The 17,576-nt window shown below is 35.0% G+C and overlaps 1 protein-coding gene across 13 annotated transcripts in view; it reads right to left on the reverse strand.

The window, feature by feature from the left end:
- Positions 1-16,221, reverse strand: part of tnn (tenascin N) — a 62,644-nt gene extending 46,423 nt beyond the window's left edge. For all 13 annotated transcript variants that reach the window (XM_038289267.1, XM_038289266.1, XM_038289265.1 and 10 more), the window contains exons 1-4: positions 16,063-16,221; positions 9,982-10,179; positions 9,617-9,817; positions 9,055-9,429 (exon numbers count right to left, since the gene is read on the reverse strand). In XM_038289267.1, the coding sequence (XP_038145195.1) occupies positions 9,055-9,429; positions 9,617-9,817; positions 9,982-10,177 (772 nt within the window). In that variant the 5' untranslated portion in view covers positions 10,178-10,179; positions 16,063-16,221. The remainder of the gene's footprint in view (positions 1-9,054; positions 9,430-9,616; positions 9,818-9,981; positions 10,180-16,062) is intronic.
- Positions 16,222-17,576: the final 1,355 nt, after the last annotated feature.

Consider the following 17,576-nt stretch of genomic DNA (forward strand, 5'->3'; position numbering starts at 1 on the left):
TAATCAGTACCAGACATGGTGAACCACATTTCAATGAATCTAATTTTTCAACTTTCCTATATAGATGGTCTTGCAAAAATGCATGACAATGTTTTAGAGTAAAAAACTTCAATGAAACACTGCTGCATCGTAGGTGCACAAAGGAGCATTGTTGCAGGTCCTTCCTCTTACTCATTCATTTTCTCAATATACTAAAGGTGAACAAGTGTTCAGATTCCTGCTTCATAAGAAAAGTTATTTTCACTTCTTGTAAAGAATCTGTTTTAATACATAAATATGCACAATTTACTTACCCTACACAGGTAAATAATTATTTGAATTTAAGTAAACTAATTCTTATATATATAAAGTCTGTATGTTTAATGCTTATACAGTATGCAGTAATTTTACTTGTTTTACCATTTACTTGTGATTTTTCTGCTGTTTCTCATGATTTTCCCTGAGCTGCCGCTATTAGATCCAGCTTTAGACTTATCATGGGAACTTGAGGAACTTGACGTCTCACAGTTTAGGGGGCTAACTTACGTTGGTAGGTGTGTTACTCAGCTTAATTATCATATATCACATTAAAACTTGAACCACTTATTTGAACTGAATCTTGGGTTTTGTTTGATAACCCTACCCTGCTTCAAACATACTAAAAACTTTATCTTCGGCATGCCTGGTTTGGTGTTTGCTGTTCTCTAAGCTTCTCTAAAAAACATCAAAAACCATCACATAAAAAGATTCAATTGCTATTTAGTAAATTTTCTGTACTGATTAGGTTACTTCTGCAGCTACATAGTTGTTTTGGATGTATTGAAAGTAATCAGAATAAAGGTATCTGAATAAATAAAATAAATGCAACACTTTTCAGAATTTTTGCAAAATAAAAAAAAAGTAAGAATTATTTTCTAACATTTAATCATTATGTGTTTTTTGTGTTTGTCTATTGGATAAAATATAAAAAATACATCAAAAGTGGTGGGTATTGCATGGCAAAATCTGAGAAAAAACATTGAGTCCTATGAGTGCTTTTTAAGGAAACTACAGAATAATGCAAAAGTACGATTTTAAACAAACTTTTGTTTGGTTATTATAGAATGTTTTCAAAAAATGAATAGTTTGTTGTAGTGCAGGAGAAAAACTATAATTTGTTACTTCTGTTTTATGTCACAGAGTTTTTGCTGTAGTGTAAGACATGCCCTCCATGTCTATGCTGCCACTGTTCATGGTTTGAGTGTTGCTTTCCTTAGATTCCTCCAAAATGCAATTTGGTAATCTGCTCCTTAGGCACGGTGCTCTGAGTGGTGATTATGTGGTATTATTAGACAGGTGATGATTTTTCCTGCAGGACAAAAGCAGGAGTGAGGCCCCTAAAAGACTGATGGCTGTTGTGGTATTCCTGTGGTATTATGTGACCTGTTGTCATAAGCTGTCTGGATGTTAAAGATGCCGTGGTCACGGGTCAGCCCCACTGAAAAAGCCCCTTGGCGGCTTTATCTGAAATAACTGCTGGGAGGGAGCTTTGAATTCCACAGATGTGCAGCAACAGTTGCTTTCAAAATAAATCCCATCATCTAAAATTGACTCGCAAATACATGACCAAAAAATAAAGCAAAAAAAGAACATTAAAAAAATGAATGGCTGTTGTTAAGCCTCTTGTGGTTTAACTCATTTAAACCACAAAGCAGCATCAAGAAGTTCAAAGTACCATTTACCAAATGCACAAACATTAGATCAACAATTTTTGTGCTAAGAGAAAATGATGAATTATGATTAAGTATTTGAGATAAAAAATTCTTATTGCAGAAAGATTGCATTTTGGCATACAGTCTAACAGATAAAGTGAGGCATCTATTCATACAAGCGCAGAACTGGGTTCTTGTAGCAAAGCCAACAAATGCTCACATATTAGTATGATATAATAATTGTTGAGAGGTCATATCACTTTATACATGAGCCAGGTTAATGGAATAATTAAATGGATGTAATTACATAATCATAATCATGGCCTACTTCTTTTTTTATTAACTAAGCAGTGAAGTGACAGCTAATTAAAATAACTTCCCATTGTTCTTATAGTCTATTATCATCACCCTCACTTTCAATTTGATCACTAAAGCCATTGTTGTCATTAATCAATTATTGGTTGATAGATTAAGAAGTAACATGGATGATGAAGCGTTAGAGGAGAAATTCTTCTCTAATTAAGAAAAATATATAGAAAATATCTTTACAAATGAATAATTCATCCAATGTATAGTTTAACAAAAAAATATAAATATATATATTATTTAATTAATAATTTAGATATCTTATCTTTTTATTGTTTTGTATCAATTCCTTCACATTCATTTTTGTCCTTTTTATTATTTAATGTGTTTTCTTTCCTAGAATTGTTGCATATTTGTCACTAACAAACACTGTACTGATTTTTCAACTTGCACGTCAGTTTATATGGAAGGAAGTGGCTTCCTTAACGTTTCACTTCTTTCCTGAGTTCTAGAAATTCGGTGCCTGCCCAGTTTTGCTTTACATAGCACCTTACACTGACAATGTTTACTTGAATTTGCTATGCTCTGTATTCACATTCACATTCACATTCAAAGCTCCCAAAATCTATTTTCGTCCCCATTCTGATGCTCATCAAGTTGTCTTCACTACATTGTCTTTGTCTCAATGTCACATTCTTTAAACCAACACTGTGTAACTAGACTGTTATCTTACAATAAACCAACCCATATCTCCCTCCCTTTATTAACTGGAATGTGATTGCAGACCAATTTGGCCCAACCGATTGAGATGTTAAAGAGTTACTTCAAGTTTAGGCTAAATGCACTCCCCTAGGCTAAATCCTAAACCAGAGAACCAAAACGTTCATTGTCTGGTAAGGGTCATATCTGTTTTTTTACTAACAACTTTTATCTTATAACTACAATGTTCATCCACCCCTCTCAAGATAGTTACGTTTTTGAACAGAAGGCCACAAGGAGCATTAATATACCAAGTGCTGCATATCAACCTGAAAAATCCATTAATATATCTTAAATTAAAGGGGTTATACAATTATTATATAGGTTATTTGGTGCTGGCCCTTAAGGTCTCTGAATAGGGTGTGCAACATTGGTTGGACTGAAAATGTCATATTTGCTGTTCAATGCGCCCTAATGCAAGCCTGGGTAAGAGCCCTCAAATGAAACGACAGGTTTCCTCCTTTGTGGTATTCTCATGAATATTTAGATGAGCTGTGCGCTGATTGGTTGGTTTCCAACGAGCGAAGCTGCTGAGCAAAGATGCATCATAGCAACCAGCACTCACTCACTGAAACATCAAAATTGTTGATATGGTAGGGTGACATGACGTCCTCTTGCTCATGGACGTCCTACTTTTCTAACCTAAAAAGAAAATGTCCGGGGGGAATTTCAAAATGGTCTGCGATTTTGGTCGACTACAGTGCAGCACCTTAGCGAAACACATTGGGCACTCGAACCGAGCCGTAAGTTCTGGGGCTGGTCTGGGAACCCCGGCGGACAGGGGTAGGGAGCCAGCAGGGGACGGAGCGACCGAACCTGACCCTGTCAGGATAGCCTCGACACCTACGGCCCCGTGCTTCCCCCCACCTGCCTTACCGTGCAGGTGGGGGGGAAGCACAGTAAGGCAGGGGGATCCACTATATAGTCCCCGCTGTATGTGGACACAGTAAGCTTGTATGAGCTATGAGAACATAACATTTTAAACAGGGCGTGCATAAGGGGAAATGGGCTTGTGCATGCTCTTGCACACGCATTTCTTTTTAAAGTGGACAAGGCGGTTCTTTAAAAAAATACCACAATACCTTTGGGTAACAAATGTGTTAGTTGTATGTGTTTAGATGAGGAGAAGGAATTGTACTGCACAGTAATCTGAATATGCACATTAATGATATAAAAATGAAATAAGGATTTTATAGAAAATATGGTTCCCAGAAAGATTGAAATGTAGAGAAATAGCTCCTGAGGTAAATATGTTGTTTTGTTTTGTGAGCATACTTTAAAATGTGTTTAATCAGAGTCTAATCAAAAACCAGATTAGAAGTAAATAAAGATACGATTATTCAAAAGATTTTCTAATGTTCTTAGCTTTTCTACATGTTGTTTGATTTATTTTAATCTTTGTAAAATTAACAAATCATGTTCCCTGGTAATGTGAGGTGTATACCTCTACAATTAAACTAAAAACGTTTTGAATCCAATTTAAAGTGGTTTGTATGTGATACACTGAAAAGAATAATGCTACCACATTTGACATTTACTTAATCATATATAGTTACTTTAACACAATTGTTTTATGTCCTACCCTGCTAACATGAAACAATTGTGTTAAAGTAACTAAATATTAGTTTATAAGTAAATGTCAAAAACGGTTGCATTATTTTTTTTCGGTGTAGAGTATACCTTCTTTGAACCATGATTGCATGTCGTTATTTATAAAACACATTTTCACAGGTTCAAAGTTTGATCTTCGTATTAATTCCCTAATATCAATAGTCACTTTTTTAATCTATGGCTGTGGAATGTGTTTGATGAAGAAAAGCAAAATATCTTTATCGAAAGTGTTTCAGATGATCTTTGCCAAACTTTTCTCTATTCATTGACTCCATGAAATTCTATCCTTAGATCATCCTGGATGAATCCAAAGAGCGATCTGTTTAATTTTTTTGTGAAATGATGCATCATGTTTGTTATTAGCAGCTACTTTCTATCAAGTTAACGTTTCTTCTTTTTCTCTGGATAGGAAGCAAAAGACCTCAAGCATATTTTCTCAGGACTCGTACAGTTTTGTTGGTGTGTTTTACATGGCCCTTGCCTGAGGCATTAGGTAGTCCTATCCTGCAGGGATTTTAGCCTTTTATTTTTATCTTCTGTGAAATAAGTGGAAGAACTTTTGGGAAAATAAACAGATGAATTGTTGATTTTGCATGTTTAATTTCAGCCTGTGGTTGACCGCTGCTAAAGAAGATCATTACAATGATGAACCATTTGTTTTTGTTTTTTTCACTAATTTTTAAATAAAAGATAAAACTGTTAAAAAAAAGATAAAACTTTTGCTTTTCATCAACACATCTACTACTAAACTTTAATAATTAGTGAGTTTACCTGACATAAAAGTTGTTACGTGGCTAATGATCAAAAATTTCTAAATATTGATCGAAAGAACGATAAAGTTCTTTCAACGAAAAATTAGGAAAATATTTTAACATGAAACACTTATTCAGACTTGGAATATAATAAAAATCTTTTTTTAATACTTTTGCCTCTCACCTTTTTAGACTGCATAAGAACCCATCTGTTTAGCTTCAGAGTGATGTTGCTTTGAAAGGATTTCCCATTTCCTCTGGGCAGTTTTGCTAGAGCAATAACTCTGGGCTAAATGGTTTTCTTAACCCATCCATCACAAAATGGTTTAAGTCAGGCAGTGGGAATCCCACTCACCACGCATTAGATACACTTGTTTTCAGGATATTGCAGTTCAATTGTGCTAAAAACAATATTGAAGCGATATCTTATTTCTGGAATATTGTACTAGAAAAGTTGGACCATTATATTAGAATAAATGGAAAAACAAACATAGATTTATATACAGTGGCTTACAAAACTAATTATGCTTTTGATTCCACACAGGTAGACTCTAGCAGTGGTTTCCCACTGAATACAAGGGAGGCTAAACCTCTCCTATAAATTTGGTTACATTATTGGTAAAATATGAATTTGTCAAACTTTATAAATGTAGTAATTAAACTATATCAAATATAGGCTAAAATGCACCTGATTTCATTAGGAATTCGCACAAAAATCAGCTATTGAGATTGTTTTTGAACACAACCTTCCCTCCGCTGTGGAGCAGCAGGCCGCTGCAAGTGAGTCTCTTGGAGAAATCCCTGTTGAGGTTTGAGCTTTAGTCTATTGAAGTAAGTAGCGAGAAAGTAGAGCCCTGATTGGATAACAAAATACGTCACTTCCAGTGAGGGTAAACCTCTTAGGAGATCTATGGAGCAGTCTATAAGGTCAAGAGCCAACCTAAGATTGTTGCCTATGGATTAATCCTTAATAAATCCTTGTTCGGGTTTCACACACTGTCTGTCACAAATCACTTTTAAATCAATTTTTTAAAAAAAGGGGTTGAATAATATGTTATTTACATTCATTAAAGTTATTTGCCTCAGAATGTTGATATGTCTTTTATCGCTTCCTGGTTTGGTGACTAATGTAATGAATCCGTGTTTCATGGTTGGCATTAAATAATCTTTTTCTATACATTCAAGACTTTATATGATATTTATTTTAAGTCTTTCCAGAAAAAACATATGTACAGTGGAAGTCAAACCATCTGCACCAGGGTTTTTTTTGCCTCTTGACATTTGTTTTACAGCAACATCTCATTCTTCAATTTGTGTTTCAGAGTCTCATAAAGATATTTAATGTCGAGTCAATTCTACAAATGTTTTTTTTGATGCATTCCAAAAAAAATATTTTTATCAAAGATATTAAATCTGCGATGAGAGCAGACTTAAGTGAGCTCTCTGGTTTCTCTGCTTGGGATCACAAGGAGACATTTCAGCTTGTTGAGCTCTTTTCTGAAACTTGAAAGAAGACTAAATGAAAACTTTAGTACATCTTTTTGGTCCAGAGAAAGAATGGAGAAACAGAAGAAATAAACCTTATTCACCCATATCTCAAAGTTGTCTAATAGAAGAACTTGAAACATTTTGGAAGTCTCATTTCAGATTTTTCCCTCCTCTGAGTGCTTAAGGATTTTTGACTGACAGCGGCAAAATAGTAAGGAAGTTTTCCTCCTGAGCCGAGGGGGAAAATTGATCATTCTTGTGCTGAACTCTTGCTGTGGTTTCTGGAGTTTATCTTTTCAGAGCGCATCACAACAGCTATTTTCACCTGTTGGAATAATGTGTTTTATGTGTTTCCACATTTGTAAATGCAATACGTGACGTTTGGGTTTCATTTAACAACTCTGAGCCTCCCCTGTTTTAGAGAGCAGCAGCCAGCACTGGACTCTAATCATTAGGAATCATTAGGCAACTTCTGAAGTTAATTGATTACAATTAGACAAAATGGGGGCTGAATTCTTTTGCACACCTCACCTTTCAGTATTTTGTATGTATCTATATTATAGTTATCTATATTTATAGTATAATTTAATTTCCCTTTAGGAAATATTAAGTATCTTTGTATTGAATTTGAGTTTGTAAAATTCCATTCTAAAAATGAATTTGTGTAAAATGATAAAAAGTGGAAAAATTCACCTTTTGAAAGCTAGATAGTAAGAGACGGACAGACCCAGACAGACAGACACATTTTACTCTACTCGTGTACATTTTTATAAGAAATGCCAGTTTACACATAGAAAATAAATGTCATTTTCTGCCAGGAAAGAGACAATCATTTGTTAGTGCGGACTAAAAACAACTAATTCTTCACCAGTGGTTTTGTTTTCAACGCTAAAGATTATAGTATTAAATAAATCCACAATAGTCCCCAGTGCAAAGCAATCATGAAAAAAAAAGTGGCTGTCTGGTGCATTGTTAATGGTAAACCAGTCAGACTGAGGAAGTACTCTTTCGAAGCCATCTGGCATTTATTCATTATTTGACATCACTGCCAAAAAGGCCCTTTTCTTGGTGCATTTAAATTATCCTCTTTCAGTCTGGACAGCATTTGTCTTGTCTTTTTTTATTTAAGGAATCTGTAGGAAACTTTTTACTTTTTGTTTAAAAGTCAATTTGTTTGCACACATATTTAAATATATATAAATATCCCTAACTGTGTGTGTGTCATGTTGGTTGATATCTTAGAATCTTTGGGGTTTCCATTCATTACAATGACAGTTACAGTGACAGAGACTGTATTTTTTGCTGTATCATGTACCCTGTGCTTTATACTGGAGGAAGTGTCAATGGGGGGAGTGCTAAGGCTTAACAAACCTCTCCATATCTGTGTATGTGAGCAGCTTGGTCCCTACAGATAAGACTGTGCACCTATTTATTATATTTATTGCTGAGGTGCACATCCTTTTTCCATACAGAGAATTACAGATTTCATATAGCCCCTCAGGGGGCAATGATGTGCTGGTTTACTCATAGTCTACTCAAAAGAGGAAGGAAAAAAGTAAAATAAAAAAAAGGAGTAAAAAAAAGGATAAAGTGATTTTTAATTGTATATTCAGAGTAGTTTTGTATCCTTGTCACAGAGATAAATTATCCACTCTGGGAAAACAGCCCATCTTTCTCACAGCATTTATTGAAAACCATCTTTGCTGTTGTTTTTCTTCTGCTTATGATAAAACCATTTGCTATTTTTATCTGAGTTTTGGTCGGCATCACTTTCTGACTAGGACTACTATATTCTTGATATTGTCAACATGTTAAGCCAAAGCTGTCACTAAAATCTGGATCACGTGTCTGCAGAGATTTCTATTGCAACCTAGTGGTTGGGTACGGATGCTTTCATGCCAAAGGTTTCACTATTAAGGGGACAATAGAGTGAACACTTCGGTTGCAGGAGCAAGACATGGCTGTCTATATCTGGTCAGATCTATATTTTGCACCTTTAGGTTGTCCTGTAAAATTCACATTGATGGAACATCATATATAGGAAAAAACAATACTACAAGGTCTACAGTGTTCTTAGGGTAAGAGCTAAATGAAAAAAATGTCTAAAACGAATTTTAGAAAGTGGTCAGGTAGAGTCGACTGTAGTACAATACATATGTTCTGTTTGGAGATGGTGCAGACTGAAACCTTTGCCATTACTATAAGGAACTACATGATTTGAACTGCTGTGTAATGAATAGCAATTAACCACACAAATGGACATTTTAACATTCCTTCAATGTTGGTACATCAGGCCTTATTCTTTTAAAATCTGATGCTGTCTGATGAATGCTGGGCCAAAGTGTTGATAACTTATGGTGTATTGGCAAAGAAAGGTAAGTAAAAGGAAGCAGACCAACTGTTGATAGAAATATAATTAAAACTTTTAAAATTGAATATGTTTATTTGTATGACTTGAAATGCCTTACCTGTAGAACAGTCCTCTCCATAGAAGCCATCGTCACAGACACACTGGCCATCCACGCACTGCCCATTGCCCTCACAGTCATTAGGGCACTTTGGGATGCTGCAGTCCTCACCCGTAAAATGAGGAAAACAGACACATTTTCCATCCACACACTGCCCCTTATCATTACAGTCGCCTGGACATGTCAGCTGGCTGCAGTCTTCTCCTGTGTAGCCTTCATAACACACACATCTTCCATCTACACATCGGCCGTTGTCGCTGCACTCGTCAGGGCAGGACGACACAGAGCAATCAGGACCTTCCCATCCTGGGTTACAGAGGCAGCTGCAGGTGTCGTGTTGGTAGGTACCATGATCACTGCAGCTTGTGTCTACACCTTAACAGAAAAACATGAGGAAAAACTGACTAGCTTTGAATCATCATTTAGATTGCCCAGGCTGAAAATTTTAGTGAGAGGTTATTCTCCATCTTTTTCCCTGTTGAACTCAAGTAACCATTGACTTTGGGTGTAATAGCTTACTGTCGATTTCAGGTGCTTAAATGCATTGGTTTTGACAGCTTACCTGGAGCACCTCCTCTTCCACAGCATCCCTGAGTGCACTGGGTCTTTAGGTAGTTAACTTCTTCTTCCAGTCCATTGACTCTGTACAACAGCTCCTTGAAGCTTTCTGACTCCTCACAGTTACACTTGGATGTTTGCAGCCTAATATTGTGTTTGAAGATTATGTCATTCTCTCCATTGGATGTGGTATCTTGTTGCAGACCTACAAAAAATAAACTTTCAGTTAACAGGTTCTGCTGCTAATAAAAAAATAATCTTGCTACCTTAAACAAAGAAATTCCTTTTATATATTACTCTCTGGTGTCTATCTATACTCATTTCTTGCTCCCCCTGCTTATCCTTTAATGTTTGTCTTCTCTGTCTGACCTGTCTCTTGGACTGGCAGACGCTCTACGGTGCAACTGGAGCTTCCTGGGATGTCAATCTTGTAGACGTGGCTGAAGGTGAGTCCCCGTTCTGTGCCTGAGAGATCTGGCTGGTTCTCTGTGCAGTGCACATGGCGTGACAAAGTGCAAAGTATGGACAGCAGGCACAGGGCCCTCCATATGAGTCCAACGCTCATTGCTGCAAGAAAAAAATGCATATTTGTTTTTTTCTTCTTCTTTAGTAAGCTTTTTTGGCACATATTAGGCACCTAGTGCACATAAATGATGTATGAAATATCTTACAGTCCTAAATGTAAAATGTGTTACAACTTGAAAATATTTTAATTAACACTGGATTTGTCTGTCTTGATAAAAAATGTCTTATGCATGGTTTTCAATTACATGTTTATTATTTTACTGTAAAACTAATGGTTCAATCAGTGGTGCTGTTGGCTCTAAGAAACATTTGAAAAATCTCAATTAATTTTACATGCAATCACACTACTTTGTTTATGCCACCCTCAAACACCCCTTTCCTTCCTTGCCATCCTCCCACAGTGCTACCTCTGTGTGTAACACTTCTGCATAAGTAAGTGTCTGCACCTCCACAACTGGACTAAGCATTGTATGTTTCATACCATGATGTTCCACAAATTCACTTAGTAGTAAATAAATACATAAATATTAAGCATATCTAACAATGCACCCTAAAAATGTCATTGCTGATTTATGAGTTTGGACTCCATCTGCATGTACAGCCATGGAATACCACCAACCACCAACAAGAAAATAACTAATAATAACTAACACAGCATAAATAGTCAAAAGGAAGACAATTATCCCCTCTAAAGTGACTTTAGCAGACTTTTAACTACCTTTACTGACTGGAGTTGGATCCATCGGTCTTTAGTATTAGTGTATTTATTTTCTATAGCTTATGTCTTTGGAATAAACTACTGAATGTGGAACAGCTCACTGAAACTAGAGATGTTTGTATTTGTGCTTCACTGGACCAGAACCCTAAATCTTGGGATTGACAAAAAGTATTTTTCATCTACTCAGTGTTTAAAGTTTAGATGAGGACAGAACCTTATTCAAACGATTCATGAGTTTCAATATACTGAGTGAGGCAAACGTCTGTATTTTTAATCTCAGAAAAACCCGAACCATGAGGTCATTGTGCATTTTGTGTTTTATTAAATGCTGGTTTACCCACTCCAAATTTAAAAGTAAAAGAGAGCCACTTAACTTTACCAGAGGTTTTTGGGGTCTGAACTATGACATTTGCTAATTCAGGCATTTCAAAGCAACAGTAAGTGCAGAAGCTCATCTGAACGCCCTGATGCCAGTGCATCTAATGACAGTGATGTCATGTTAACATAAAACCTGGTAGTGGCTTCCCCCAAAAATGAAATAACATGCTTTAAATATAGTGTACGTCTCAAAAAACGTAGGAAGGTCATTTTGGGTTTTAGCCTGTATTTAAACTTGTAAAAAAAAAAAGAAAATTGTTATAAAGTGATGGAGACTTTTGAACCAACTGTGCTGAGATTGTGTGGTCCAGAAGAAACATAAATCTAACAGATGTTGGATTAGAGGTAAGTAATGTGAGATGGTTGTCAATTCGAGAATTCAAATCCAAAAACTGTAGCCAAATTAGAAATACTTCAAAAGAAAAGCATTTTGTCATTTTATACATATATGTGTAGTTATAGTTTTCTTTTCTTTTTTAAAGGTTTGAGAAGAACACTTCTCATTCACCAAACCGTGGTTTTAATGTAACGCGTACTGAGATGAGGATGGGAAAGCTGAGACATGCTAAGTTATGAGTCTAACATTATTTAATATCATACAAACATTCCATACAATAAAATAAGACCCAAATTTTATTCACCTTGACATCATTGCATGATACCGAAAATACTGATTCTGAAACCGGTATTTTCATGCTTTTACTTCAGTAAAAAGCTTAAGTTGATACTTCATATTCTATATGAAGCCAATGTTTGTAAAGAGTATAAATGTCAACAGATACTGAATGAATTATTGACATTTTGACAGTATTAATGTATAAAAAAATATCATCATTTAAACATTGTAAATTACAAAATAAGACTCTTTTGTTTGATGATTACCTGATTCATTCAAAAAATGTGGAGTTTCAGAATTAACACATACAGTAAGAACATTTGTTTATCAGTCGGTAAGGTTTAGATATCAGTGCTTTTTATCAGAACGTTTGAGAAAAGATTACAACAAAATACAGATTTCTTTTAAATTAGAACTCTAGAAAACAAAATACCATATTTTGGCAACAAATTCATTGTTCCCTTTGTAAAATGAAGTGGGAGTAGTATTACAATTTAAATGTGCACTGCTTAATATGAGTCAGGGTGGTTAAATGCCGCTCATTGTCCAATCAAATCTGACATCAATAAATAATCTGTCCTTACACAGACTATAACAAAAAATCAAGTCGCAGTTGCATAAAGTGTTTATCATGACGTAAAGGGGTTCAGAATATTTTCACACAGTTGCTAGATTTATTAGATGAACTCCAATGGACTGGGAACATAAACATTTCAAACATGTTTGGTTTGTGAAATATTCCAAACCCAAAGGGTCTGAGACTGGGAAACTCAACAGGGAAATGTGAGGCTTTTTGTCAGGACAGAGCTCACTTTGACTGTTTTTCAACCTGGCTTTCAAGCTAACCAAAGTAAAATTCAACATGTCCAAAAATGCCCTTTTCTTTCCTGAAAGTATTTCCTCTATTTCTATAAACAATGTGTGGTTATGGATGTGTAAAATCTTTGTTGAAAACATGTGTTTTTTTTATATGGGCAGAAGAGGGACTGATTACATGTGGGTACAGCATGTGGATTCAGGCATTTAAAGGTTGAAGGAAAAGATGTGGGAAAATCTAATGCTAACGTGTTTAATCACCTGGAGCCCTAACAGTCTGGACTGAACGCTACACTGACATAAAAAAAGAGGAAGAATTTATCATAAAGCAATTCAAGAAAAGAAAATTTGGTTTTATTTGCCTCTGTAAAAAAAATTTCTGTAACATTCTTTTTTTAATTCATTTTACATTATTTTACATATCAAAAAAGAGCCAAGTTGATAATATGTAGACCTGTCTTGGAATGTAATCCAGCTGCTAGTCTTATGGGCTTTGACTACCAGCGTTCCACGTGTAGAAACAATTATCTTTAAAAACCTTTGTGTATTCTTCTTTGCACAAGAGCTTAAGATCAGTAAAATTGGAACATAGTTCTTGAAGCCTTGGAGCATGTTCTTTTATTTATTTATTTTTTAGTTTATTTTAGGTCTGGGCTTTGACTAGGACACTGGAGCATATAACTTTGTTTAGGGGGGTATTTTTTTAGGACTTCTTTCCTGCTGAAAAGTAAACCTCTCCCCCATCTTCAAGCATTTTTGAGAGGTTTAACCCATCTTTTTATCAAGGTAAAAATAACTTCACAGTAATATTTACAATGGCCAACTTTCACAGTGCTGATGGTGTGTTCAAGATTATGTGAAATTCTAGTCTAGAATTTGGATTTAATGTAGCTGCAATCAGATTGCAGTTTATCAGAGTAAAGGAAGTGTATTTAAATGAAGACCACAGTTTTAAATAACTAGTTGTAAAAAAAAAAAAAGGATATTACTTAAGATGGATGTTTGATCAAGGCAAATTGTGAAACAGTTAAAGTGGAATAAGTATTTTATGCAAGTCAATGTTATCAAAACATAGGGACAAGAAGGTAATAACAGAACATAGTCTGTGTACACTGAAACTATTGTCTTTATACTGTAGTAATACATTTATATTTATATTTGGGCTAATATACAAATAATGTTCATCCTTTCCCCCCATTTCCTATCCTACCCTATCCAATCTTATCCAATCCCATCCTATCCTATCCTATCCTATCCTATCCTATCCTATCCTATCCTATCCTATCCTATCCTATCCTATCCTATCCTATCCTATCCTATCCTATCCTATCCTATCCTATCCTATCCTATCCTATCCTATCCTATCCTATCCTATCCTATTCAATCCTATCCTATCCTATCCTATCCTATCCTATCCTATTCAATCCTATCCTATCCTATTCAATCCTATCCTATCCTATCCTATCCTATCCTATCCTATCCTATCCTATCCTATCCTATTCAATCCCATCCTATCCTATCCTATCCTATCCTATCCTATCCTATCCTATCCTATCCTATCCTATCCCATCCCATCCCATCCCATCCCATCCCATCCCATCCCATCCCATCCCATCCCATCCCATCCCATCCTATCCTATCCTATCCTATCCTATCCTATCCTAATCTATTCCATCCAATCCACAGCTTGCTTACATAGCCTGGAAAGTAAAATTATAAAATGCAGCTGAGAGTAATTATCGTCTGTGAGTAGAGCTTACATCTTCTTGATCCTGTCTGCCTTCTGTTACCGCACAGACCACTAGGAAAACTCGACAGGGACCTTATTTTAACTATTGTAATTACTTCCTCAACAGTACTAGCAATAAAACAAAGTAGTCTACTAATACAGCCCATGAGACTGGAGATACATGTTTCTAAAAAAAAGTGTACTTCCAATGGTTTTGCTGTCTAAAGGAAGGTTTAAGTCCATAGATAGAAATAGAAATTATCCTCCTCTTAAAAGTTTTGATGTTTCCATGACAACACTTTTTTCAAGCAATCTGCTCAGGTTTGCTAATTTTTCTCTCTGTATGTCCTTCTCTCTTGGCCTTCTCCTCCTCGCCACCAATCTGCACAGCTGAGGGCCAACATCTGCAGCTCATTTTAAGAGCACTCTCTGTTTCCCCTGAGCCAGCACAGTAGCATTAAATAGTAAATCTTCTGGTTCAGCAGCCAGTTAAGGTTACCTACCTCCACAGCAAAAAAAAAGGTTATTTTATTTACAGTACTTAAGCTTTTATCATGAAGACATAAAGATGCTGACAGCTTTGTTTGTGGTACAGAACATGATTGTGTACAAAGATCTGATATATATATATATATATATATATATATATACATATATACATATATATATATATATATATATATATATATATATATATATATATATATATATATATATATATATATATATATATATATATATATATATATATATATATATATATATATATATATATATCAGATCTTTGTACACATTTCATAATCTGGAATATATATTTCATAATCTGGAAATATAGATGATCTGGAAACATAATAAGTATTTTCCCTTCAAAAGGATGAGTAGATATTGTACACTTAAAATTTTAAAATTTGGGTTTTTATTTTTCTAATTTTAATGTAAATAGTTTTATTCCAATGGCAAAATGTCTTATTTAAAAGTTGAAGTCAAAGAAAAATGCAGTTATTGCAATAAAATTGTGCATATTTTTCAATTTTGATGATGATTTTTGTTTGCTTTTAACCACGACTAAAAGCTGCTCTGTCTGCTTTGATGGGAAATTAGCCCTCTTACATTATGTAACTCTCTTATAGAAATCAAAATACCTTCAGTTTCCTTTTATGTTTGTTTTTTTAATCAATGCTTGAGTTTTTTTTACTGAAAATAATAATTTACAAAGATTAGTAAATAACCAACTAAAAAAAAAACCTTAGTTCCTACAACTTGTTAAAATATCCTTTAAATTTAGATTTTAATAGCCTACCTCATTCAAATCTCTGAGGCAGTCTAAACTGTTATTGTATTAGAAACAATAGGTTAAGCAAAAGGTTGAGACTGCTGAGAATATGACTCTATTGAAAGTACAGCTTAAAAGTAGGATCAATCAGACGATACACAGCCAAAACCCGATCACAGAGATCCAGTTAAAAAATGTGACTGAACTGATCCAAATGAGGAAATTGATCTTTTGAAATTTTACAACATATAGCCCATTTTGTCAAACGTGCACATTTATAAAAAAAAATAGTACAAACAATTAATCTAACACAAAGTTTAAAAGTTGTTGAAATTGCTAGTTTTAAACGTTTAAAAAATGCAATAAATTACTATATTAAAACGCTGCTGTCTTACCCTTATAGATGAAGTTTCCCCTCCTGTCTTCTTTTTGCTTCTTTTCTCTTAAAATCTGAATGTCACTCTCCAAATCTGTGCCTCTGCCACCTGTTGTCAGGTCAGAGCTACTGACTCAAAGATTCTCCACAATCCCTGTGGCTTTTTCTGTCTCTCTCTCTTTCTGTCCTTACTTAAATGTTAATTTTTCCCCAAATGCCTCTGGGCCAATGGGTAGTCAGTCTGGGAGTGTCTCTACTCCTCTAAGCGAATGAATAAGGAAGATGAAGGACTTCAGCAGGGGGATGGAAAATTCACCTCTTATTTATTTTTCTGGGAATAACTACTCTTGACCTGTGTTTCATTGTAGTGAACAGCAACAACAAAAAAGAAAAAAATCACGAGGAGACTTACTCTCTATCATAGTAAATTAATACTGTACTAGTTGAAAGCAGTGAGGTTGAAGTGAGATAAACCCTGATTTCATTCATGATAAAATACTCCCCTGGGGAAAAATATTTATCAGCATCAGCTTTCCCTCCTGAAATCACCATCATCACTTAGGTGAAAGCGCTGTTCTCATGAATAAAAAAAATCTAAATATTTTTAAATAAATATTTTCTCCATGCAAAAAATGTTTCTTTTGTTATTCAAGTGGAAATAAACGCTCTCTGAAGACACATCAGGACTAAATGCTTCAAGTTAATAGAAAAAAGCACCAACTTCAAAATCGAACCTCTTTAGAAAAAAGGACAAATGCAAAAAAAAAAAAAAAATGTAAATAAATGTTAGATATATAGGGCTGGGTAAAGATAACAAGTTTTCAATTTTTTGGCACCACTGCTGTAAATACTTTTACACAAAGATGCTTTGAAATTTGAAAGGACAAATAGGAAGCACTGGAATTGATTCAGTGACAATGTATGGGTCATATGCTGAGCCAGGTGTCTTTAGTTTTACCTATGGACCCAGTTGTGACTCATACTGTTTCTTTTTTCTCTTTCTTAAAATATGATAGTGTGTTTGAAATCTGTACCACAGGTCAAATATATGCACACACATCTGTGAGAAAGATCATTCAAAGGCATCATTTTAACTGTAATCAGAATGATATTTTATTTAAACTACACATTTCTTGTGTAGTTTAAAAAAAAATATTCTAAAAATATGTTGCCATTCCAAAAAAGTTAAAAAGCAATCAACTGGACTTTGTTTCCAAGTTTGAAGACTTTTCACTTCCTACCCAGGAAGCTTTTTCAATTCAAAATGTCAGAATAAGCATTGAGTTTAAGGCTTTATAGAGTGGACCGAAAACAAAGCCTTGATTTGGCGTAGAAAACATGCATATTGAACCGGACGAATGGGTCCGCCCCTTAGGAATGGGGGTCGTTTGGGTTCTTTATTAGCCTGCAATAACAGATACCAGTATATGTCTCTGAACGGGGGGTCGTTAGAGGGAATTGTTTGCCTGGCTGAAAAGGCAAGATGTTCTGGTAAGGGGGTGGGGGTTGAGACGATAGCGGGAAGGAATCAAC

The sequence above is a fragment of the Cyprinodon tularosa genome, unplaced genomic scaffold (genome assembly GCF_016077235.1).
Source record: "Cyprinodon tularosa strain WSP-4 unplaced genomic scaffold, ASM1607723v1 ctg267, whole genome shotgun sequence".
NCBI classification, from domain to species: Eukaryota; Metazoa; Chordata; class Actinopteri; order Cyprinodontiformes; family Cyprinodontidae; genus Cyprinodon; species Cyprinodon tularosa.